Source organism: Panthera pardus, unplaced genomic scaffold (genome assembly GCF_024362965.1).
Source record: "Panthera pardus isolate Hobbes unplaced genomic scaffold, ASM2436296v1 HiC_scaffold_8, whole genome shotgun sequence".
Taxonomy (NCBI): domain Eukaryota; kingdom Metazoa; phylum Chordata; class Mammalia; order Carnivora; family Felidae; genus Panthera; species Panthera pardus.
Window position 1 is genome coordinate 16,829,747 of NW_026527013.1, and position 25,904 is coordinate 16,855,650.

The following is a 25,904-nucleotide window of genomic DNA, read 5'->3' on the forward strand; positions in this document are numbered from 1 at the left end:
ATGAATCACTGGATTCTACTCCTGAAATCATTATTGCACTGGATGCTAACTAACTTGGATGTAAATTAAAAAAAATAAATTAATGAAATTAAATTAAATTAGGGGCAAAACGGGTAAGAAAAATAAATGTAGAACAAATGGAACAACGAGATAGCACATAATAACATGACAGATGTAAACCCCAATATATCAGTAATTACATTAAGTGCAAATGCAATGAAATGCTTCAGTTAAAAGATAAAGACTATCAGACTCCCAAGACTGAATTATGATGAAAAGGAAAATCTAAACAGACCAATTTATGAATCAGTAATCAAAAACCTCTCAACAAATAAAAGTCCAAGGTCAGATGACTTAACTGGAGAATTCTACATGTGGATTAAAAAAAAAAAAAATTGGGGGTGGGGCACCTGGGTGGCTCAGTCGGTTAAGCATCTGACTTTGGCTCAGGTCATGATCTCACCGTTCATGAGTTCGAGCCCCACATCAGGCTCTGCACTGACAGCACAGAGCCTTCTTGGGATTCTCTCTCTCCCTCTCTCTTTGCTCCTCTCCTGCTTGCTCACTCTCTCTCAAAATAAATAAATAAACATAAAAAAATAAAATTTTTTTAATGTTTTATTTATTTTTAAGAGAGAGGCAGAGTATGAGCAGGGGAGGGAGAGAGGGAGGGAGACACAGAATCTGAAGCAGGTTCCAGGCTCTGAGCTGTCAGCACAGAGCCCATCGTGGGGCTCAAACCCACGAAAAGTGAGATCATGACCTGAGCTGAAGTCAGATGCCCAACTGACTGAGCCACCCAGGTGGCCCTCTACCTGTGGATTTTTAAAAGAAAATCCTCTTATGTGCTCTTTACACAGAAAGTCAAAACAAAAAATTTACATACATTCAATTAACCTAAAATCAAGAATTTTTGTTCATCAAATAACACATAAAGAGTGAAAAAAAGGCAAGCCATGGGAAATATAACATATTCACAATACATATAATTGAAAAAGTATTAGTTTTCAGAGTATATAAAGAATTCATGCAAACAAGACAAAGAAAAAAAAAGACATCTATAAAGAAGATAAAAAATATGGGAAGGGAAATCCAAATGGTCAATAAACATATGAAAAGGCCCTTCACTTCATTAGTAATTAGGGAGAAGAAAACAAAGATCACAGTGGGAAAAACCACACACCAGCCAGATTGGTCAAAATTTTAAGGTCTTAAGGTCTAACCCACTGTGGGAGTATACCATTATGGGAAAGAGTTGGCATTGCCTAAGAAAGTTTAAGACACACTCAATGACCCATAACCGCAGTCCTTGGTTTTACCTAGAAAAATTCATGCTTATGTACACGAGGCAGACATACAAGAATGTTCCCAGTGGCATTGTACGAAATATCCCTCAAACTAGGAAAACCTACATGTCCATCAGAAGTAGAGTGGATAGGGGCACTGAGGCGGCTCAGTCGGCTCAGCATCTGACTCAATTTCAGCTCAGGTCATGATTCCAGGGTCGTGGGATCAAGCCCTGTGTTGGGCTCTGCACTGAGCATTGAGCCTGCTTAAGATTTTCTCTCTTTCTTCCCCTACCCCTCTCCCTTGCTCATGAGCACACTCACTCTAAAAGAAAAAAAAAAGAAAAAGAAAAAAAAAGAAAAGGAAAGAAAGAGAGTGGATAACTAACTTGTAGTATATTCACCTAACACCCAATGTAATACAGTGATGATGACAATGAAAAATATATAGCAAGAACATAGATGAATTTCACATAAAAAGTAGATAAGAGGGAAAAGTAATCAGAATTCATCCTACATGATTCCTTTTATATAAAAGTTTTCAAAAAAATTAAACTATGCTGTTTGAGGAAACATACATGGTATGCTAGAAGTGGTAAAGCTATAAAGAAGACCAATGAAATGATTACAAATCAGGAGAGTGGTTACCACTAAGGGTATGAATAAATACTTATTAATGGTAAAAACTCTTCCCAAACTTGGACATTCTTTAACCTTAAGCCACCAAAGCCCCACAGCAAATACCATTAGTCGTGGTGAAATGTCAGGAGCAACAATAAGAATGCTCTATTGCTGGGGGCACCTGGGTGGCTCAGTCGAGCGTCTGACTTCGGCTCAGGTCATGATCTCACAGTTCGTGAGTTTGAGCCCCGCATCTGACTCTGCGCTGACAGCTCAGAGCCTGGAGCCTGCTTTGGATTCTGTGCCTCCCTCTCGTTCTCTGCCCCTCCCCACTCACACTCCGTCTCTGCCTCTCAAAAAATAAAGAAATGTAATAAAAATTTTTTTTAAGAATGCTCTATTGCTGCCTCCTGGGATGCTCTTTCCTCCCTGTAGATCCAAGGGCTCCAGGTTTAAATCACCCTGAGGACCCCTATGTGACCTTTTTTTTAATATGTAAATGTTTATTCATTTTTGACTGGGAGGGGAGGGGGGAAGGGCAGAGAGAGAGGGGACAGAGGATCCGAAGCGGGCTCTGCATTGACAGCAGTGAGTTTGATGTGGGGCTCCAGCTCACGACTGTGAGATCATGACCTGAGCTGAAGTTGGCTGTTCAACCACTCAACCAACTGAGCCACCCAGGCGCTCCACCTATGTGACTTTTTAAATAAACTTTTATTGACATATAATTTAATAATTTTTTAACATGTTTGTTTGTTTATTTATTTTGCGAGAGAGACACACAGAGAGAGATCAGAGGATCAGGGGAGGGGCAGAGAGAGAGGGAGACAGAGAATCCCAAGCAGGCTCTGCACAGTCAGTGTGGAACCCTATGCGGGGCTCAACCTCACAAACAGTGAGATCGTGACCTGAGTTGAAATCAAGAGTCGGAGGCTTAATCAAGTCACACAGGTGCCTCTATTGACATATAACTTATATGGCATAAAATTCTCTGTTTTAAGTATACAGTTTGTGATTTTTTAAAGGAAATTTAGAGCTATGCAACCATCACCACAATCCTGTTTTAGAAATGTTACATCACCCAAAAAGTTCCCTGGGCTCATCTGTAGCCATTTCCCACCCCGTCCTCCCAGCTAATCTACTTGTATCTCTAAAGATGTGGCTACTGGGAACATTTCAAATGAATGGAACCAAACAGGATGTGATCTTCTGTATTTCTTTTACTTAGAATTTTTTTGAGATTCATCTATGTTGTAGCATGCATATATCAGTACTCCATTTCTTTTATTGTTAAATAGTTTTGCATCATTTTATTTACCCATTCACCAGGTGATAGAATTTTGGTTATTTCCAGTCTATGGCTATTTTGAATAATTCTGCTATAGTATTTGCTTACAAGCCTTTGTGTAACATACGCTTGTGAACATACGCTTTCATTTCCCTTGGAAAAATACCTAGGATATTTGCTAAGTTCTATGATAAAATTAATTAACTTTTTAGGATACTGCCAATATGGCCACACCATTTTATAGTTCATCAGTGAGGTATAAGAGTTCCAATGTATATGACTTTAAAAAAAATTTTTTAATGTTTATTTTTTTGAGAGAGAGAGAGAGAGAGACAGAGACAGAACACGAGCAAGGGAGGGACAGAAAAGGAGACACAGAATCCAAAGCAGCTCCAGGCTCTAAGCTGTCAGCAAAGAGCCCAACGTAGGGCTCAAACCCACGAACTGTGAGTTCATGACCTGAGCCGGAGTCGGAGGCTTAACTGACTGAGCCACCCAGGTGCCCCCTATATGACTTTTAAAAGAATAACATATGCTGAGGAATTTATAGATTTATAAGAGCTTTTATATACTAAGAATGTTAATTCTTTTTTTTTCTATACCACAAATGCCATGATTTCACATTAACTGAAAATTTCAACTGACAATTTCAATTATGTTAATTTTTGTTCCTGTATTTTTTCATTACTATCTGAACTTGCTAAATGAGCATATATTAACATTTATTCTGGTTATCAAAGTAAGTAAAAAAACTAAGGAGGGAGGGAGAAAAGAAAAAAAAGAACAAAGGAAGAGAGAGATGGAAGGAGAAAGGGAGGGAGGGAGGGGGATGTGAGGGAGGGAGGGAGAGAGGAAGGGAGGAAGGAAGGAAGGAAGGAAGAAAGGGCAGAAGGCATCCTTAGACTTGGTCATCTCACCTCAAAAAGGAGGCTGAATGCATCCTCCTCCTGACTTGTAAGATGGACTGACAAGCCCTTAATGAAGACCCCTTGAGGGTTTTCCACGATGGTCATTGGTGTGACTGATGGTCCGACATAGGGCAGAGTGGACAGGAGATCAAACAGACTCTCATTGTAAATTTCCAGGTAGGAAACACGCACAGTGATGGCATGTGTGGGGCGTTCTTCAATCATCCTAAAAACCTACATGGAATATTGGACAGTAGTCACCAAGAGCAAAACTCCAATGACCAACCAGTGTTAGGAGAGTTCTTACCTCAGCAGGAAACATCAAGAAGTACAATAAAAAAAAAAAAAAAAAAATCTGTCCTAAAAGAATTTACAGTCTAGCTGGCATAATGGTCATCATCATCAACAATTACTATTAATAGTTCATTGAGTGGCACTTATTATCATCTTGTAGAGTTTTTTTTTTTAATGTTTTTATTTATTTTTGAGAGAGAGACAGAGTGTGAGCGGGGGAGGAGCAGAGAGAGGGAGACACAGAATCTGAAGAAGGCTCCAGGCTCTGAGTTGTCAGTACAGAGCCAACACGGGGCTCGAACCCACAAACCGTGAGATCATGACCTGAGCTGAAGTCGGACGCTTAACTGACTGAGCCACCCAGGTGCCCCACATCTTGTAGAATTTTGAAGACTGACTTAACAGATTGTACAGCCATGATGAATGGAAAGGACTCTGGAGTGAAGATCCCTCATTTTATGGAGTCTCACCATATATAAGCCTCTTACACATCCATTATTTAATCCTATTCTTACAACTCCCCTGTGATTGAAGAAGGATAGGGGCAATGCCCATCTGGGTAAAGGCCCATGCAATGAAATTATTTGTCTATGGCCTCAGCTAGTAAGAGAAGAAGCCAAGCCAAAACTCAGCCTTCCCAACTAATAACTTCCAAATATCCTTCCTGGTACTTCTGAGCAGGTGGTGACTTTGGACTGGTCTTTTCCCCTCTCTGGACCTTAACTTTCTTAGTTGCCACATGAAGGGAGGGGTTGGGCTGGATGATCCCTGAGGCCCCCACCTGGCTCTAACAGTCGAGGGTAGTGCTGTCCAACACGGTAGATACTAGCCACAGGTGGCTGCTGAACACCTGAAATGTGGCTGATGCAAATAAGGAATGGAATTTTAAATTTTACTTGATTGTAATTAATTTGAATTGAAAGTTAAAACTAGCTGCTAAAGGGGCACCTGGGTGGCTCAGTCAGTTGAACATCTGACTCTTGATTTTGGCTCAGGTCATGATCTCACGGTTGTGGGATTGAGTCCCACGTCAGGCTCTGAGCTGACAGCAAGGAGCCTTTTTGGGATTCTCTCTCTCCCTCTCCCTCTGCCCTTCCCCAGCATGTGTATGCACATGCGTGCACACACACACACACACACTCTCTCTCTATCAAAATAAATAAATAAACTTTAAAAAATGTCCACTAAGTTCAATTACTGGTAAACTTTTCAGAATGTTGGCAACAACTTGAGTTTATAAATCTACTTTTTCAACTGTAAATTTTATGAAATCTAAATGCAGATTGAGTATTCCTGATAAGTACTTAGTGTCTAAATTGAAATGGACCATAAGTGTAAAATACACACTGCATAGACTTAGTGTGAGAAAAATAATGTAAAATATTTCAAGAATTTTTATATTGATTATACGTGTAAATTATATTTTGGATATACTCAGTTACATAAAATATATTATTAAAATCAATTTCACCTGTTTTACTTAAAAATATATTTTTTTTTAATATTTACTTATTTTTGAAAGAGAGAGAGACAGAGTGTGAGCCGGGGAGGGGCAGAGAGAGAGGGAGACACAGAATCCGAAGCAGGCTCCAGGCTCTGAGCTGTCAGCACACAGCCTAATGTGGGGCTTGAACTCACAAACTGTGAGATCATGACCTGAGCCAAAGTCGGGCATCCAACCAACTGAGTCACCCAGGCGCCCCTTCCTGTTTTACTTTTTAAACTGTGGTTACTAGAAAACTCAAAATTGCATGTGTGACTTACACCGTGTCTCTACTGGGCAGTGCTGGGCTCGACTACTGAAGTCTAAGATACCGAGATACTGAAGCTTGGACAGTGGGATGTGAAGGCTACTGCTTCATAAATTAGAGCATGGATGCTTTATACACTAGACAGTCATCTATGTTTTTTATAGGACAGGGCTATAAAACCTCGAGACGCTTTTGGGGAAAGGCCCTTTGCCTCCTACCTTCCAACAGAAGGTCCTCACAGAACTCCAGAGGAAGGCCCTTGTGTACTGTCTTTAGTCATACTTCCCAGACCCCCAGGACTCACTCGATCCTGAAAGTTCATGTTGGGCCCTGCTTCTTCCCTTTGTTCTTTCTGGGGCTGTGGCAGTGGAAGAAGCCAGAGCAGGCCAGGGAGGAAACTTTGCAAGAGGCCATATCCCCCTCATTAAAATGAGGCAGGAACATGATTAGGACTTCCAAATCCTCAATTACAGGTTCACAGACCATCACAGCAGCAAGAAGCTGGTTGGCACGTCCAACTCCCTCTTTTGCAATGAGGAAATAGGTTCCTCATGGGCTTGGGTCAGACCCTGAAACTTGAAGTCCCAGTTTCCTAGTTTCCTGAGGCCTCTGCACTACCCTGCCCCCCACCCCCCACCCGCCACCATGTGTATCCTGTCTCCAGTAGCAGGCCTAGGGTTAGCAGCAGGTGTGGTAGAAAGGGGACCTGTGTGGTACCCTGCCTGTGGGCCCTCTCTCTACCTGCTGTAGGGCACGAGGAAGGATCCCCCGGTGCTTGTAATTCTCAGTTGTCCCTGTCATGGTATATGTCTTGCCGGCTCCCGTCTGCCCGTAACACATGATGGTACCTGCAAACATTTGGAAGCGTGTCTTGGTGATGTCCAGGAAAATAGCTCCAAGGATAGCTCTCCTATCCCCCAGCATGCCTGGTGCCAGCCTGGACCCTGGCGCGAAGGTGGCCATCAGGAGCAGCCAGGGACAGGAGGGATTCCTGCCTTGGGGGGCAGGGTGAGTGGGCAAGGAAACAGGACATAAATGGTCAAAACACAGACTGCAGCTCTGAATGTGTGGCCCAGGTAGTGCTCTACTGATCCCTCTGCCAAGAGACCAGACCCTAGGGCTGCTGAGCAGAGTGGGGAATCCCAGGGAATAGAGGAACTGGGAATTTTTCTAGACAGGTGAGGAGGGAGATAGAACATTGAACTCCAGCCCTTCTTTAGCAAGGCCATGAACTGTCAAGAGTCTCGGAGTAGGCCTCCCAGGGGCTGGCCAGGCAGGAGACAAGGAGAGCTTTCAAAATCCCCAGGAAGAGATGGGAGTGGGGAGAGAATTTCCTGTTGATGGTGAGGATTCTTTGCAGACTGCAAGTTCCCACAGGATCAAACAGGGCTACTAGTTGGCCCCAAGCCACTTCCAAACACAGACCATGACAGGTCCTGATCTGGTCCCACGGCCCTCTCTGGGAAGACTTCCACTTGCACTTCTCACATCTCTTAGGTCTACTGTCACCACCAGGCTCTGGGACACGAAGAATGCTGTCACCCTGGACTCCGGTTCCCATCCGCTCTTTCTCCTGGCTTGGCCAACCTGAGCCAGACCCCATCCCAAATGCCGCTTCTGGGCAACACTGGGCCATGGAAATCAGCATTTGCCTTCACCACACCAATGCTCTAGTTCCTGGGATTGGTAGGTTTTGCACATGGGGCTCAAACTCAGCATGTGAGCTGAGGTCAGAAACAGTGCCGATTAGCACAGATGTGCAGGAAGGAGTCACTTCAGCTGGGACTCAGAGCCCACTTGTAATTCTATAGCAGCCAGGGCCCAAGACTCTTAACTTCCTTGGCCTTCTTAGTTCCTCTGTCTCTACCTCCTCAGGGCCATATCCCCTCAGGATTAATAAGGACCACGTCTATGTTTCACAAGTGGGATACATTACAATGTTTAGTTCTCAACACTAAACAGACTTTAAAAGAGACTTTTAAACAGAAGACCTAAAACTTGCAGACAGGGGTCATTCTAGTCACATGGGCAAAGTTTACAAACTGTGATAGATTCTTTCTACAGATTTTCAAATCTTAAGATTTTAAAGCAACCTTAGACCAAACTAGTTTGTAAAAATCTCCCAATAAAGCTGCTTTCCATTTGTTAAGAAAATCAAACTCTACTCCATTTTTTCATGCTATATGTAAATAACTCTATGCTAAAATAGGAAGAGTAGATTTATTTTGCTGGTAAAATGATGGAAATAACTCCTGGCAGGTAGTCAAGAGAGAAGTATTTGGACTCCATCAAATTCGTAAGGACATTATCTTCAAACTAGTATTTGAGAGATTTGAAACAGGATAATAGTTCAATCCCCATGACCTATAGAGAGCCACAGTCACTTAGTCTTCCTAGGAAAATAGGACCCCAGAAGTTTGGATCAAGTCATGCCCACAATACCACCAAGCAAATAATAAGTTTTCTACTATAAGAATATGAGATAGACACATAAATAAACAAAAGTTAGCACAAGAGGTTATATTTTATTTTATTCACCATAAAATACTTGCACCTCTTCCTCCAGGAAGGGTTCTGCAGGTTCTTACAGTCAATTAATAACAATTAACTAAATTACCATTGTATCCGTCGAGAGCCTGAGCAACCACGTCCTTTGCGACCGTCTCATAAACCAAGTCCTGGGAGGCATTGTGGAGAACTCCATCCAGCTTGAACGACCAGTCTGTCTGCTGGTTATTGACAACCCCTCTCCGAGTATCTTTTTTTAAGTGAATATCAATGCTCTAGAAAGAGAGAGAGAGAGAGAGAGTTAGCCAGCTAGTTAGGTATTAGGAAACTGGTATGAAAAACTCACTGATAGCTGAGGCCTGACCTGGAGAAAATAAGAGGAAGCAAACTTTAGGAAGAACAGGGATTCTCACACATGGGCTGATATTCAGATGATTTCTTTGGGATGGGAGAGGAGAAGGGAGGCCACACCACCTTTACGGTGGAAGGATCAGGAGACTGGAGCACTTACTGGTTTCAGGCCTTGTCACCCTAGGTTACAGGGTGCTGTTTGGCTTGATTCCCACATCTATGATACGAGGTCAAGCACATTTATCATGTTTTTTTATTAAACAAGCTTTAGACACATTTAATAAGCACAGGGAGGCCTTGACTTAGGCCAGAGAGAAGACTGGGCTTGGTGACAGAGACCTGGGCTTGAGCCACATCTTTTACATGCTACGGAGCATTGTGAGGAATGATGAATTAATAACCACAGAAATGGCTCTTGGCTTCTCAGACAGTTCCTCACTGGTATTATAGCAAATCAAGGGTGCCTATCACTTGTAATTAGCATATCTTCAGGTGCAAAGATTTCATTTTTTTTTTTTTTTTTTAGATGCAAAGATTCCTAAAGACATTTTTAGACTTTTAGATCTCTCCATAGCAAGCCACTAAGGCAACAGCTGGTTTAGGAACATATTGGGTTAGGTCAAGGGGAGATTCCAATCTTCACCGTGGGGCCTTCTGATGTAAAGAGACTCTTGTCAGAATTTTACACTGGCTGTCCTAATCCAGGAGCCAACACACAGCCACATGCAGAAAAAGTAAGATCAAGCAAGAGGGGCTTTGTCCATTCACACATGAAATGCTCTGTGTTTCTGTGCTCACTGAGACCATGTCCTGCAGGATTTGCTGCACATGAGCTTTTCTCTGACTGTCAAGACTTTCAAAGCTTGGGCAGTTTGCTCTCGGATTCTTCCCTTAACGAATGTCCTCATGCTGCCCATGTAGGTTCACAGATGTTTGCTCAATGAAAACATAGAACTCTCTCAACCTGTCCTAAGCCTGTCATGGGCTTCAGAAAGGTTGTCAGGACAGTGGTCGGGACACAGGGATGGATACATCTTTCCAGTTCTTTCGAAAAGAGTTTCTCTCACTGGTTTGGTAAGTTGAACAGTTATCAACTTAAGACATCTTACTTGACCCCCTCCCTGAGGGATCATGTAACAGCAGATCTGATCCCCACAGAGTTTTATGAGTGTGGACAAATGTCAGCTTTTCTGTGTCAGACACAAGGATGAAGGCAAACTTATTAACCACAAATACAATTAAAAGTGGGAGCTTCGGGGCACCTGGGTGGCTCAGTCGGTCAAGTGCCTGACTTTGGCTCAGGTCACGATCTCACGGTTCATGAGTTCGAGCCCCACGTCGGGCTCTGTGCTGACAGCTCGGAGCCTGGAGCCTGCTTTGGATTCTGTGTCTCCCTCTCTCTCTGCTCCTCCCCTGCTCACGTTCTGTCTCAATCTCTCTCTCAAAAAAAAATAAACATTAAAAAAAATTAAAACAAAAAAAAGTGGGAGCTTCAGGAGTTTCCTTATCAAAAGTGACTCAAGGGGAGTGGTTTGGACTTGTTGGAAGTCTGGACTCCATCTGAACTTTTATCAATTCTGTCTTGGTCCTTAAAGGCTGTTTGGACACAGGGTCCCACCGCAGCAAGGTGGGACAGAGAGGACCAAGCTGGTGAAAGCAAGCACATCCCACTTACTTTGTTGTCATCTCCGTATTTGATCATTTCGTGAGCAAAGTCATCGGTGGGTTTGACACGGACAAAGGTATGAACTTTTTTCCTAGTACCCATTCTAGCTAAAAAGAAGAAAACAGTACAGCTTTCAGTAGTTATCATCAAGTGGCAACGCATTAAGAAGATCAGAATGGAGTGACTGACACTCGGTCTGTGTTCTTCTATCCCAATGAGACCCAGTCTTCCTTTTTACCCCTTCTCGTATCAGTGCTCTACCCACAGGACCCGCTGTTCAACAAGTACAGGCACTTCCTACTTTACAGGCTGCCTCACCATTTTCCGCCATGGGCCCCTAAGAGACAGAAACACGAAGCAAGAAGAACGCTCCCTTTAGTGGCCTAATCTTAGACGTGTTTCCTAAAAATGTTCTGTACCTAAAAATGTCCGCTTATGCTTTGCCTCATTCATTATGCTTTCATCTAAAATACTTACTATGAAATGCATTTAAACTTAATTTTCTTGTCTTCACGAACATATGTTATTTCAGATGCAGCAGCCCCTCCTTTACCTCCGTTTGACCAGCTTAGATCAGAAAATGATTCCCTAGAAGTGTATTTAATCTAGTCCACAATCAGATACTCTTTCTTTTCTGACAGTCCATTGAGAAAAAATCAAACAGCCCTCTACCTCCTCGTCTTCTCGTCAACCTAACTAGAGTTTCATCATTTTCTTTCAGGTAGATCCACTTAATCTGTATTCCTTTATTTATACTACCACAAATAATTACCGTGTATAACAAAAATGTCAAAATAAATGCTTGGTGTGGCTTCATGGAATAGGATGTAAGCATATAGGTGTATGTGTTTAGGGAGGGAGATTTAGGTAAATGACCTTCCTACTATGTAGAGCTGTCCTATAATGGAAAAGACTCAAGCAAGGTCAAGATGCCAGCTAGCAGAGATGCTACCAAAGGGACTGTTGCACTGAGGGGAGAGTTAATTAATTTCTAAGATCCTGTCCAACTGAAGTATTTTATTAAAATTTAAAAAAATTGATTGCACAATCAAATGATAACCAAGAAATCTCGTATTTTATCGGCTATTAGTCTCATTGGTGAAATCACACTAGGCCCTTTCCTGAGAGTGCCTGTGTAAAAATATTGAATACTAATCAGACAGTAAATTTTGGTTCCAACATTGACATAGAGTGGAAAAGCAAAGAGGGTTATTAAACAGAAGTAACAATTGTGCTATTTTTATTGCTTTAAGGGGAACTTAAAACTTAGTTCTTCAAAAAATAAAAATAAAAAACACAACTTAGTTCTTTAGGTACCTCTTATACCCTGATGACAAAGGATTAAATATTGAGAGAAAATGTCAAAAGCTCTAAGGAGAGCTAAGGAAAAATCAACCTGTAATCATCATCAATACATTTAACCTAGTTAAGTAATACCACTAAACAAGATGAAAGTCTATGAAAATGTACTAAACTTCGTTATTTGAAACTATTAGGGAAATTAACATAATACAATTTTAATTTGTTCAAAGGGGAAACATTTCTAATTTTACATATAAGTTTTCCTAATATCAACCTAATATTTTTTCTTTCCTTCTTTTTCAAATGATGTGAACAGTATCATCAAGTGGTCTATGGTCATGCAGTCCTAACATTGGGCTCTCACATTTCAATAATTTCACTTTTATGGAACTATGAATACACAGAAAGAATGTTAAAAACTCATTTAGCGTTAATGTTCCAAATGTACCAAACACATTTGGAATAGGGACAAGGCCTGAGGGTCAGTCAGGATGTATGCTGCTTGGTACACTTCTCTTCTGACCTTCCTATTGGGGTTGAATCAGTTGAATAAGAGATGAGGCATTTGGTGCTAAAATAACTTGCATCTTCATAGGGCAGGAAAGAGGAGTTAAGGCCAAAGAAATCACCTGTATGCTTTTGTAAACAACAACAACAACAATAACAACAACAACAACAACCAGCAAAAGAATTTGTTGAATTTAGGAAGAGTTAGGGAAACATGAGACATAGGGAGCTGATTCAATTTCATATTCAAATTGGAAAAGAGCAATAACACAGCAATTAAGGAAAAATAGCTTGCTTGAACTACTGCAAAGCACTCTAATAAACTGCTATGATGCTTAATATTTTTAAAAAACGAAATGTTAAGACCTGTACTGTAAAGAAAAAAATCATGCATGACAGGGATTTCTTCTCTGAAATACAGTTAATTATTTCACTTTTTAAAAAAAAAAGCACTTTAAGGGGCATCTGGGTGGCTCAGTCAGTTAAGCGGCCAACTTCAGCTCAGGTCATGATCTCATGGTTCGTGGGTTTGAGGCCCGCATCGGGCTCTGAGCTGACAGCTGGAGCCTGGAGCTTGCATTGGATTCTCTGTCTCCCTCTCTCTCTCCCCGTCCCCTGCTCATGCTCTGTCTCTCATTCTCTCAATAAATAAAAAAAAAAAATTAAAGCACATTAAATAAAGAATATTAACATTTTCCCTGTATTATCTAAGACAGGCTCACTGAATGTTACCTGATAGATTTTAAGGATATTAAACATATTTCTAGACACAACTTGCAATGACCGGTAGATTTCCTATTACAATTATATTAACTATCATCAGTGGCGTGAAATATCTCTATAGAAGTAAATTAAATAGAGACAGGTCCTGCCCTTTCAGTCTACAGTTTCAATGATGTAGACAAACGAAACTCTAACCCCTGTTACAAGCCCTTCAGATGTAAAATCAAATAAGCAAACATGACACTTTCACATCTGCCAACTGTAGAACTGCGTGTCCGCTTGCTACATTCCTCAAGTAATTAGTTCATGGAAGTCTTTTCCCAGCCACTATGGGACCATTCAGACCTTTCAATTTTTAGAAAACGAAGCTGAAAAGTATTCAGGTGATCAAGGATGATGGCTTATCCAATTTCAGTCCTAAAATTTTTGTCTACAACATTGAGGTCGAGCGATAAAGAGCCACAAATAGCTTGAAGGTCAATAGCTCTGGGTCTGAGGACCCAGCCTCCTGGCCAGGGTGCCCTCTGAAAGGAACCAGCCTAGGTGGCAGGTGCCCAGGCCTCCCTCCTGGAAGCCTCCACCCACCAAGCACAGGAACAGCACGGACAGCCTGAGCATCGCCCTCCCCTCAGAGTGGGGCCTGTAATTTGCCAACATGCACATGCACATGCAGCTCCCCTATCCTCCCCAGACCCTCCCCGTGCTCACATCCATAGCTTCAAGTATGCCAGGAGTCATACCCACCTAAGACAAACTTTCTCTATTTTAAGATTTTTTTTTTTTATTTTTAAGTAATCTCTGTACCCAATGTGGGGCTCGAACTCACAACCCCAAGATCAAGAGCTGCATGCTCTACCCACTGAGCCAGCCAGGCACTCTGCAAGCTTTTTCTATTAACTTAACTCCTCCTATAAGGCTCCTATTCAGCAGCCCCTCAACACCCAGACATTCAGAGACCCCATGCCATCTTGCACTTACTGAAATAACGCTTGTTACCATTCTTACGCCACATCATTTGAGTGGGTTTCCGCTCCCAAATTAAATTACAAGTTGCTTGTGGGACAGAACTGTGCTTTCTCTCTTTTGAATCCCCCTTCAATGTCCAGAACAGTGCCCAGCACAGAACAGGTACTCAAGAAATGGTGGTTGGTAGTGATGGTCATGGCTGGAAGTCAGAGGGTGGCTGGCTGAATCTCCACATGTGGGTCCATCTTCGGTCACTACTGAGAGAGTCCCAAGGGGCATATGTCACTTCCCTCCCACACCACATCCAACCCCTGAGCCCACAGACCTTCCAGAAGGGCTTAGCTTCCAGGCACCACTTACAACAAGCCATATTCAGCCCCTCACCATGCCCTCTCTTTTAGCAGGGGTTTCCTCCCTCAGGATCTTATGGGAAATGCTTCTCTCTCATGGGCACCACCCTTAGATATTTCTTGTGTAAATAAATGAACCTCGGAGTGGCCACCAGCAGATCTCCCTGAAGGTTCGTGGTTTCCTTATTCGTTTTAGTGGTGGGAATGAACAGAATTTGCTACCAAGCGTTTCTGAAAGCTGGATTAAAGAAGAGGAAGCGTCTGCTGGAATGGTGGGCACCAGGTGAATCCCTACCTTTCAGCGCTCCTGCCCAGACCAGACGCTCTCATATGGAACCCTCATCGTTTTAAAGCGGCGGCAGCACCTGAACCCCGAAACAACAGGGTCCAAACGCACCCGGCCCTAGGCTAAACCAAAGACTCGATTCCCGACACACCTGGTCTTCTCCCTTTTCCTCACCCAACATACCGGACCCCTGTGTGGAGTGTGGGAGGCAGTGGAACTTGGGACCATTCTTGCCCCTCTTTGGAGCGGCTTCCTCATCCATAAAGCAAAGGGCTCTACCTAGCGATCCCGAAGCCCCCTCCAGTTCGAAAACTGCCGTGTATGAAAGGGTCCAACAGACCTCTGGTCCCCCACCTCACGCCCTCTCAACCTCGGCAGAGACGCAGAGGTCTCGTGGGGCCAGGGAACGTTAGATCCGAAGACCCTAAACTGCAGCCAGCCTGAAAGAGCCCCCACGATGCCGCGCCCTCTCCTCCGCTCGGGTTTCACAAATCAGCGAGCCAAGCTGGGGGACTCCCGGGTAGGGCGGTGTTCGGATCCCAGCCGCTGCCCACCGCCTGGGCGTATACCCCGTCTCGGGCCTCCCTTCTCCCCATCCGTGCGGCGCGTGGTCGCTGCTCACCGCTCCCGAGGCAGAGGCCCTCCCGCCGCGCGACCGCTGCAGGAGCAGCGACCGCAGCCCTGCATTCGCGGCTGCAGAACTGTGTACATAGCCGCCATGGCAACGGACCGTTTCCGCAGATGCCGGAAGTGTCGGGTAGTGGCGGAAGTGAAGTCCGCGGCCCTGGGTGGAGACACGAGTAAGGTCAGGGCCGAATCGGAAAGGCGGGAGATGGGACCGGTTAATCCAGAAAGACTGCGGCAACGGCAGGCGCGACAGCACGGTCGGGAAAGCGAGGGAAAGAAAGCTGCGCTCGCACCAGGAAGCGGGGCAACGGAGCTTCCGGCGCAGAGCAGCCGAGACTACGGCGGCCGTGCAGGTCCGTCTACTTCTAGCCGTGTGCTCGCGGCGGCAGTCCGCCCCGCCCCGTTTGGTTTCTAGCCGGCCTCCCAGGCCTGCGCAGTCGCGGCGGCCGGGGAAGATGGTGGAGGACGGCGCGGAGGAGCTGGAGGACCTGGTGCACTTCTCCGTGTCCGAGTTGCCTAGTCGCGGCTACGGCGTCATGGAGGAGATCCGGCGGCAAGGCAAGCTGTGCGACGTGACGCTCAAGGTACCGAGGGCTGGGCAGCGCGAGGCTGAGGGATAAGGAACCGAGTGGGGAGGAAAGAAGGGCGGGGGTAGGGGAAGAGAGGTCTAGCGGGCAGAGCGATGGGGCAAGAAGGTTGGAGACCGAGTAGGGGAGAGAGAGGTGCCGAGTGGGAGAGGGGATTGGGGCTGAATGGGGAGACGGACAGGAACAGCCTCTTAGCCCTTGGAAGGCAAGGCTGAGAGGTGCGCGACTGAGGCCCTCGGCGTGGGAGACATTGGGGTGCCGCCTCCCTTTTCTGTCAGACAGGAGAAAATGGACTTGCAGCCTCTTTGGAGGAGGGGGCGGTGGCCGCCTCCACATTCTGATGGGCACCAGTGAAGCACCTTCTCTTGTCACCATAGACATTTCTTTGTGCCCCTCGAAGTTAGCTGTTCTGTTGTAGAGGCGCAGGCTACGCCTTAGGAGTCATTGCTTGCCCTTGGTCGTTAGATTACTACCTTGTTTCCTAAGAGCTTTTAAAATCATATCTGGACATCTTTTGAGGTGGGCATCTACTCTGCCCCCCACCCCATACTGGACGGCACACCACCACTACCACCTCCACAAGGGTCTCTGAGGATGGACTGGGTCTGCGTGGGGAGAGGGATCTCTTAACCACATGTTTCCTACCGGTATTCTGGGCGCAAGAGCCAGCCTTCCTCCTGTGCTTTGCATCCATTCCTGCTGGGGAGGCATGCTGTGCTGCTCCTTGGCCAGATTCCTGAGCCCTCAGGAGCCCTCCAGGTGGGGAGAGACTGCTGTGGACTGTGTTCCCTGTTGGGCTTTGACTTGAGGCTCTGAGCATCTGTGGAAGACCACGCTAAAACGTGTGTGTGTGTGTGTGTGTGTGTGTGTGTGTGTATGTGTATATATACATATTTATATATATGTATCTATATTTATATATGTGTGTATACGTTTATATATATACATATATATATATACGTATATATATGCGTATATATATATGCGTATACATATATATATGCGTATATATATATACGTATACATATATATATGCGTATACATATATATGTGTATATATATATATATACGCATATATATATGTATACGTATATATATATACATATATATGTGTATACACACACACACACACACACACACGCAGAGCTCCTTTTGCTCTTCTCATTTTCTGCAGAATTAAGGAAACTTTTTTTCTTCCCATATTTGAGTCAGACCTCTGGAGACATGAGAGTAGATTTAAGAGTGTGGAGATAGAAGGATTTGGATTAGAATCCTAGTCATAACCTTGGGCAAGTTACTTAATGTCTCTAAACATCAGTGTTCCAAATGTAAAAATAGGGATGCTTTCTTATTAGTGTGAGAATTAAATGAGACCATTTGTGGTGTTCTTTGCATGAGGCCTGGCCTGCGTTTTCATCCCTTGAGGGAGGTCAGTTTTCCAGGAGAGGCATGAGGTGGCCTGAGAGGGAAAAGGATCTTTAGTGGGGAACCAAGGGGTTTGAGAAAAATGAGCTGGACTAAAGGAGTCAGAGGAAGTAAATATAAATGAGGCGGTTACATGTAGATGTCGCGGCTACTAGAGGTTTGTAAGCACAAGAATGATCTGGTTGTGGCGGTGACACTTAGGGTGAGTAGAGACTGGTAAAAAGCAGTAATAGGGGAGGGTTTTTGGATTAAGATTTAGGCTGTAAGGGTGAGCCATGGAAAGCCTGAGAGAGAAGCAAAAGCGTATGATACAGGGGGATGATTACAGATATTTCTACATAAAATAAAGCAGTGCAGTTTGCCTCTGCATGTAATGCAAACACAGAATATAACAAGCCTTTGGCATAACAATGCTCGCGTGATTTTTTTCCATTAAAATGCTATTTATTCATTCAAAGAGACAAGATAATTACCAGAGGTAGTTCCAACCCAGAGTGTCAGTCTAAATTGCTGTGTTAGTTTCGAGCATCCGGCACATAAGGATAAAGTATAAAGGTACAGAGTAGAACTGAACAGGACCTAGAGAGCGTTTGCTTCATTGGTTTTCTAACTCTTCTGTACAGCCTTAGGAGTAGCTCAGTGGCAATGTGAGGTCAGAGGCCAGGGAGAGGTCATACAAACCAGGCTCTCTCTCATTTCTCTCCCCTTCACTAAAGCTGCCCTGTGAAATCTGTTTTGGTTTCTCTCTCTCTCTCTCTCTCTCTCTCTCTCTGTCCCTCAAGATAGAGTCTTTCCTGAAACTTCTGATGTTTCCTGACTGTCTTCCAAATAAATGGGTACTGAAAAGCTGGTTGGAAGCATTTTGGTGTGGGATGGGTTTATTGACTAGTGGTCCTCCTTATAGGGCAGTGCTTCTCAATCTTTAGCAGGTATTATAATCACTCGGTGGCCTGTTCACACACTGGTTGTTGGACCTCACCCCAGAATTTTTTATTCAATTTGTCTGGCATGGGCCCAAGAATTTACATTTCTGACAAATTCTCCAGTGATGCTACTGCTGGCCTGGAGCTGCATTCTGAGAGCCAAAACTGTAGGGTGATGGACCTGACCTTTTCAATGCGATGTGTTCAGAGTCCATGGATCTTCATTCAGGCTTCTGCCTGAGTGGAATAACCTTGGCTGTTACCATTTGAGGAGCCTTGTGATGGGAGGGGACTGGGGGCTCTTGCTTCTGTGTGCAGACTTTCACTTAGTCCCCTGAATGGTGCCACTTTCTTGTCTTCAGTGGTTCCCTGGCTGCCCAAGTTTGGAGTCTAGTTCGTCCTGTCCAGATGATAAACCTCCAGCGTTTATCCAGCAACGGAACAGTTGCTTGCCTAGTGGAGGGGAGCAGTACTGTCTGATTGCGGCCTCCCTTATCCCCACACCTTCAGAGGAAGCCTGAGTCTCCAACAGTTGAGTTTTGGAGGGGGCTCTGCAGGGACTTGCCGTCTGTAGCACTCAGTATTCTCCATCTAAATCAGCTACTACTCATCTTCCAAAATTTGGTGATGCTTTTAATATCCTCTTTCTTTCAGCTTCTTTTTCCTTGGGAGCTTTGCTGTTTCTTGATTTTCAGTCTGAGAGGTAGTATATAGTACAGACTCAAGCCAGACTGCCTTGGTTTGAACCCTGGCTCTGCCAGTTATTAGCTGTGACAGCTTGGGCAAGTTCCTTAAACACTGGTGACTCAGTTCCTTCATCTTTAAAATGGGTGTCATCACCTACCTAGTAAGTGTGTTAGGGATTCCATTAGTTAATGCACTTAAAACAATCATGTAGTAAATGTTCAGTAAGCAGTAGATATTTATGAATAATAATTTGATGGCGCTTCTAGAAGGGAGGGGAAATAAATGGGTATGTTCAACCTGCCATTTTGAATTTGTTTTAGCTTCTGATGAATTCTGGATGATTTTATCTAAACATAACGTTCATTGCCTTAAAAGAGTTTGCAAACCACTGCTTTGCTTCAGTAGCCTGCATTTTACAGATGAGGACCCAAGCCCAGAAGAAGGGACTGGTCCAAGGTCACAGACTGAGTTAGGCGGAGCTAGGACTAGAGACTGGACTCCTGGTCTCTGTTCTCCTGGCCAAGTGTTCTTTCGTGCTCTCCTGTTGCCTCTTCTGTCACTGACAGTGGCAGAACTGATTCCAGCTGCTGATTCAAAGTGGATTAATCTACCTCAGGTCAACCCTCACTCATCCTTAACAACATGTCATCTTTTCTGTCCTCCCGAGTTTTAGTGAGAGTGTGCAAGTTAGCGTTAGCAGGTATGATGCAGTCTGTAAGTTCACTGCCAACTCCTAAACCTTTCTTAGTTTTGTTTTTGGAAATATTTGAAATTTAAATTCCTTGGGCACCTGTTGGATAATTAAGAAGAGGCATAACAGAAAGAGTAATAATGCTGGATTTTTAAAACCATATTCTGTATCTATGTTGACTTGAACCTTTTTCTTAAAAACTGAACATGATGAACCCTCTTCCCAGAAAAATGTGCATACAAAATTTTGCATTCAGTCATAGGCGCGATTCCCCTGAAGCCCATCTTTGGATCATGGGTCATGAATCCAGCTGAGTATTGTTCTCCTATCAGGAAAAACTCATGGTCCATCTACTTGGCAAATCATTTTATCTTGAAGGTACGGAGGATAGCAGTGCAGGACTTCTCGGCAACATATAGCAGAAGGCTTGGTCTGGGTAGAGGGGTTTGCGTCTGGTCAAGGCTCTTAGCCCCTCTTTCCAACAGCTGGTTTCATGTCCTTTCCTCTGGGCCACCAGCTGCCCAGTGCTCAGGCCACATCTGTCAGGCTCACATGCGTCCAGCGAGTTGAGCAGATTCAGTGAGTGCTCACCACGGGTTGTTATTCATAAGATCTAGACCCACCACTTTAACATTTGTCTGTTCTCCTCTCACCTCACATACTCCTTTTTCTTTATTTGTGAAGACAGAATGGGGTCACCAAACCTGAATATTACTCACTGATCCATCAGCTTAGGAGAACAGCTTCCTATACACACACACACACACACACACACACACACACACACACACACACACACTCTCACACCCTGATTTGCAACCACTAATGAATGGTTCTCCAACAGTTTTCTGGCATCAGTCTTCTAGCATTTTCCCAAGGCCCTTGCTAAAGTTTTGAGCCCAGATCTGAGAATTTATCCTCTGGAAAGAAATGTCTTTTCCATGGGTAAAAGGCACAGTATTAGAATATTTCCTTTTGACCCACTAAACCCAAGTATGCAATTTTCATTGAGACTGGCTTCAAAAGCCACACATTTGAGTGGAATCTTGCCTAAGTTTCTCTCACACTGATTTTGTGATGAAGGAGTATGTGGAGAAGGATATCAGGAAGTGAAGTAAGAACTTGTTGATACATGCCACTTTTATGTTGTGTGTGGTGTTACACAGGTATAATTACAGAGCTGGAGGAATCCTATGAAAAGGAGCCATAGAGATCCTCTATCAAAGCCATTCATTTTACAGATTAAAAAACCCTGAGGCTTAGAGATATTAAGGGACTGCCCAAGGCACAAAGCTATATTCTCTGGGATCCAACATAGCTGTTTGTTGGTGGAAGGAATGCCTTTGCGTCCTCTATCAGATTACTCACCTGCCCTGCTGGTGTTATGCAGCAGAGCAGGGAACACCATCTGCAGTGTCATTTTTGAGCAGGGAGGACAGTGATGGGTATGCTGCTAGTCTTTTGGACGTATGGATTGTGAACTCTTTTGAATTTGAAATGACACTGTATTGGAAAACTTGAGCCTCTGAATATCGTTCATTCCTGGTGTTTTCTACTGACTTTTTCCAGGCGTCTGTGTTCATTTCCAGCCTCTCCTCTTTTTAGTGAACAGTTAGACCTCAGAGGAAGAGTGTGCTCCTTGAGAGCACGTGTGCACTTGGGATATGAATTCATATTCATCGAAAAGTCAGTTTTGCTCTTTCTTCCTCAAGTTATGTGGTGGGTAATGCTGTTACCTTTGGACACCAGGCAGAGGATGAGAGAACTTGCTGCTGCCTGATGTAGGGAGGGAAAGGGAGTCGGAGGCATCCTGGAAAATCAGTTACCACCCAAGCAGTGTTCCTGGGGTTCACCCTGAGGCTTCTGGAGCTTGGCCAGCCGGCTGTGTGAATTTAAGAAGCTTATTTTGGGGATGCTTCTTAATGCAGGTGGTTCCTTTATTATTTTGTACATGAGACTCCATCGTTTGCCCCTTGGCCACACCTGGTTCAGCTTAGAGGCTGGTTGATGGAAAATGAGATCACATCTTTCTAAAGGTGTGTTCCTCACCCCTTCTAAATTGCAAGCATGGCGTGTCCCTTCCTACTCTTGATTTGTTGCGTGTTGGCACTCCTGTTGCCTCCTTGGTGTAGAGCCAGCCAGTTTCCCCACAGTCAGTTTGGGGAGGCCCCTTCCGCACAAACCACTGACCACATCACCCGTTTCCAGCGGGGGAGAAGAGAATGAACCAAGATGTGTGAACCAGGAGTTGGCAAGCATTTTCTGTAAAGAGCCAGATAGTAAATATTTTAGGATTTGTAGGTCATACAGTTTCAGTTGCAACTGCTCAACTCTGATGTTGTAGCACCAAAGCAGCTGTACAGAATACATAAACAAATGGGTATGGCTTTGTCCTGTTAAAACTTTATCTGCCAAAAACAGGTGTAGGCCTAACCCATTGGCTGTGGCTGGCTGACCCCCGTTGTAGAGTGATATGGCCTTTGTAAAGTTAAAGGCTTTTGAAGTAGGCTCCACTTGCTTTATTGCCCCAGCGTATACTTCTGTGGTTTCAACACAGTATCTAGCAGTGGGAAGCATCTCTTGTTAAAGAGTACAAATGAGCCCGAAGTGAAGCACTTTCTTTTTCCAGCTCACTGCAGGGGATCATGGGACTATCCTGGTTGGTGACTGAATAACTGACATAGGAGAAGTTACTGTTAAATTTTGCATCTCTAAAGTCTTGTTAGCTCTGCTGGAGCTTGAACCAGACTGTTTCTGAAGCATTAACTAAAGACACCATGCTCCCTTTCTGTCTCAGTTGAAGCTGAGGATGCTTAGCTGCTTGCAGAATGGCAGGCCAGAGGAGACCGTGATGGCTCCTGTGTTCCAGTGGACCTGACCGGCTGTGTTCAGGGCCGTGAAGGTAAGGGCCAGAGTTGGGGCTGCCCGCCGGCAGGCAAAGTAGACAGTTCACATATGGCCCAATACATCTGGGCAGAGTGTGCTGCATATCTGATCAGAACACAAAAGTGCTTTCCAAAAAACAAGCTCAAGAACAGATATTTTTATGTATTTACGGCAGAATTATTCACAGTAGCTGAAAGATGGAAACCACCCAAGGGGCACCGACTGTTGAATGGATAAAATTTACTCCATTTTGTTGAAATATACACGATGGAATAATATTCCATACATACAATGGAATATTATGTAGCCTTAAAAATGGAAGAAACTCTGACACCTGCTACAATATGGATGAACCTTAAAGACTTTATTTATGCTGAGTGAAACTAGCCGTTCATAAAAGGACAAACACCATAAGATTCTACTTGAATGACATAACCAGAGTACACAAAGGAAGTAGAGTGGGGGCTGCTTAGGATTGGGAGGAGGGGACAGAGTTTCAGTTTGGGAAGATGGAAAAGTTCTGGAGACAGATAGTGGGGCTGGTTGCACACCAATGTGAATGTCTTTCACGCCACTCAACTGGACACTTAAGAATGGTTAAAATGGTAAACTTTACGTTATGTGTATGTTACCACAATTTTTTAAAAAGCTAATAAGCTCAAGAAGACTTGTTACCAGGTGGGCACGTGAGACTGCTTGTAGTGCTGTGATTGTGGAGACACTGAAGATAGAATCTGGCTCTGTGTCCAGACCCACCGAGGAGAAACACAGATACTGAGGGGTGATCTCTCCTGTTCTTTTGCTGCCTCAGCTGTTAAGAGCCAGATTTTATTAGCTCAGCCCTGGAGCTGCACTTCAAATGGTCACTTAAAAGGAATCGATTTCTGAGAGATACGTAGTAAAGTGATGCACACGTGTCGTAAGCTTATTTTTCCTGTGCTGATTTGTAAAATCTAAATGTCCTGTAACCTTGACAGAGCTGTTCTGAGGACCAGCAAAACATACTGTGCTAACCTGTCTTCCCACTAAAGGTTTGTTGGCATAATCTGTAAATTACAGTGGCTTTCACATCAATATCTCTGTTTTGCTTATTTTGCTTCTAAATACTAGACCTGCTTTTCACCTGTCCTGTTGATCCTCATGCTAATTATGTCTCAAATGAAGGCTCTTTCCCTCCCAAACTATCTCTTCTTTTGTTCATTTTGTGTATGAATGGCACACTATCCACGTAGTCAGGTAGAAGGGAAGCTCTGGAATTGGCTTTGGCTCATCCTCTCTTCTGTATATTTTATGGCACTTATCACAATAATAATGACATTACTTACAATATCATAACTCCGTGAGAGCAGGGACTGTGACTGAATTATTCACTGATGTGTCTATGTAATGTGTCTAGTAAGCCGCTGTCCTAATTCAGGTCCTCTTCATCTTTTCCCTAAACCCAGGATTTCTGGAGTAGTGTGTTGAGAGAATTCTTACAGACCCTTTAGGGAATGGTCCTTGTGCAGCTGCCGGATTGTTTCTCCCCAGGCTCTGGTCTGATCATTCGTTCTCCTGTTGTGAGTGACCTCCCATTCCATTCTCATTCAGCAGTGTGCTTAGCAGATATGTCAGCGCCTTCCGCGTGCCAAGCACTGTTCCATCTGCTGAGCAAGCAGCCCTAGGCAGGGTAGGCAGCGCCTCCGTGAGTGTGAGCTCACGTTCTGGTGGGAGGTGGAGTGGCAGACAATAAACAGATAAATAGGTATAAAATGTCCCGTGGTGATAAGTGCTATGGAGAAAAATAAAGCCCGATAAGGGGACTGAGGGTGTTGTTTTTGTCAGAGGAACCAGAACCAGCCTTGCTGAGTAGAGGTCTGAATGAAATGAGGGAATGACCCATGAGCATATCTAAGGGAAAGTATTCTAGGCAGAGGGAATAGCAAGCACAGAATCCTGAGACAGGAGCATACTTGGTATTTGGGGACACACCAGGCAGCTGGTGTGATAGGAAGAGAGTGACCTGGGTGACAAGTGGAAGAACACAAGGTTAGAGAGGTAGATCTGCAGGCCCAACATAGTTCCTTGTGTGGCTCAGTGAATACTTGTTGAATGAATGAATGAATGAATGAATGAAGCTAGACAGTAATTATTCGTTTATTGGTTTATGAGTTTAGAATCAGGGCAGGGTGTTTGGGGTACACATAAGAAACGTAGGGAGAGGGCAGGGACTGTGATTGAATTATTCACTGGTGAAGAGAGCACAGGATTTCACTTGGACTTTTCCCTTCTCCCATTCAGGAGACATGAGCTCTCTGGCCAGAGCTAGAGAGACCAATGTTGGCGTGTGTGTGTGTGTTTTTAATGTTTATTTATTTTAGAGAGAGAGAGAGAGAGAGAGCATGAGCAGGGGAGGGGCAGAGAGGGAGACATAGAATCTGAAGCAGGCTCCAGCTGTCAGCACAGAGCTGGATGTGGGACTCGAACCCACGAACTGTGAGATTGTGACCTGAGCCGAAGTCAGAGACTTAACTGACTGAGCCACCCAGGCGCCCCTGGCTTGTTCTTGAAGTAACTTCTCTTCACCACAGAGAACATCAGAAGTTAGAAACTTGTCAGGGGAACAGGAAGTAGAACTCTTGGTGGTTTAAAAGGTGCTCCTACCCATGTTTGGGAAAGCTTGTCTTTTCTCCCCCTGTCCATAGGCTGTACTTTTAAGTCAGCAGGACATCTGGGGAAAGCCACTGGCTGGTGGGAGTGCAGGAGCAGCAGGTGGTGGCTGGTTTTCGGTGGGATTAGAGGAAAGACTGCTGATTTAACTGCTTCTCTGATTATTCTAAGCTGCTCACAGAAATCTGCCACTGTGTCTATGAGACGTAAGAGAAGCTTAAGCATGCCCTGTTGGTGCTGACCGCTACTCCTGGTTGACTTTTTTAGGGCCACCAGCGGCACCCTTGATATACACATTCCACCAGACCGGCCCTTCTCTGCCTTTCTCTCCTAGTCGTCTGTAGGCTCCTCCTGCCGACTGTGTCTTTGTGATCTGTGTTCTCCAACTTCCAAGCCTTTGCTCCCGCATTCTTCTGGCTTAGAGTATCGCTCACATCTGCCAGCATTCTTACCCGTGTGCGAGGCTCCTTTCATATTTTTTTTTCCCCAATTAAGGGGAAAGAAGTGGCCAAACACTCCTTCCTCTGTTCTCCTAAGGCACGCTGCATTGTTTCTGTTCAGCATTGTCTTGTGGTCACAAGTTTGCACTCCTGCCTCCCTGCCAATCTGTGTTTTTGTGAGG

General features: G+C 44.3%; 2 protein-coding genes across 18 annotated transcripts in view; one reads left to right on the plus strand and one right to left on the minus strand.

Moving 5' to 3' along the window:
• The window catches only part of KIF9 (kinesin family member 9), a 53,851-nt gene extending 38,200 nt beyond the window's left edge, over nucleotides 1-15,651 (minus strand). For 4 of the 14 annotated variants that reach the window (XM_053898346.1, XM_053898339.1, XM_019416625.2 and 1 more), the window contains exons 1-5: nucleotides 14,991-15,179; nucleotides 10,683-10,780; nucleotides 8,766-8,931; nucleotides 6,890-6,996; nucleotides 4,113-4,337 (exon numbers count right to left, since the gene is read on the minus strand). In XM_053898346.1, the coding sequence (XP_053754321.1) occupies nucleotides 4,113-4,337; nucleotides 6,890-6,996; nucleotides 8,766-8,931; nucleotides 10,683-10,780; nucleotides 14,991-15,069 (675 nt within the window). In that variant the 5' untranslated portion in view covers nucleotides 15,070-15,179. Of the gene's footprint in view, nucleotides 1-4,112; nucleotides 4,338-6,889; nucleotides 6,997-8,765; nucleotides 8,932-10,682; nucleotides 10,781-14,183; nucleotides 14,429-14,990; nucleotides 15,180-15,429 lie in introns of those variants that run through there. The other 10 variants (XM_053898342.1, XM_053898344.1, XM_053898341.1 and 7 more) reach the window with 10 other exon arrangements.
• A 219-nt stretch (nucleotides 15,652-15,870) lies between these two features.
• The window catches only part of KLHL18 (kelch like family member 18), a 55,130-nt gene continuing 45,096 nt past the window's right edge, over nucleotides 15,871-25,904 (plus strand). For 2 of the 4 annotated variants that reach the window (XM_019416626.2, XM_019416627.2), the window contains exon 1: nucleotides 15,871-16,018. In XM_019416626.2, the coding sequence (XP_019272171.1) occupies nucleotides 15,890-16,018 (129 nt within the window). In that variant the 5' untranslated portion in view covers nucleotides 15,871-15,889. Of the gene's footprint in view, nucleotides 16,019-22,544; nucleotides 22,650-25,904 lie in introns of all 4 variants that reach the window. The other 2 variants (XM_019416628.2, XM_019416629.2) reach the window with 2 other exon arrangements.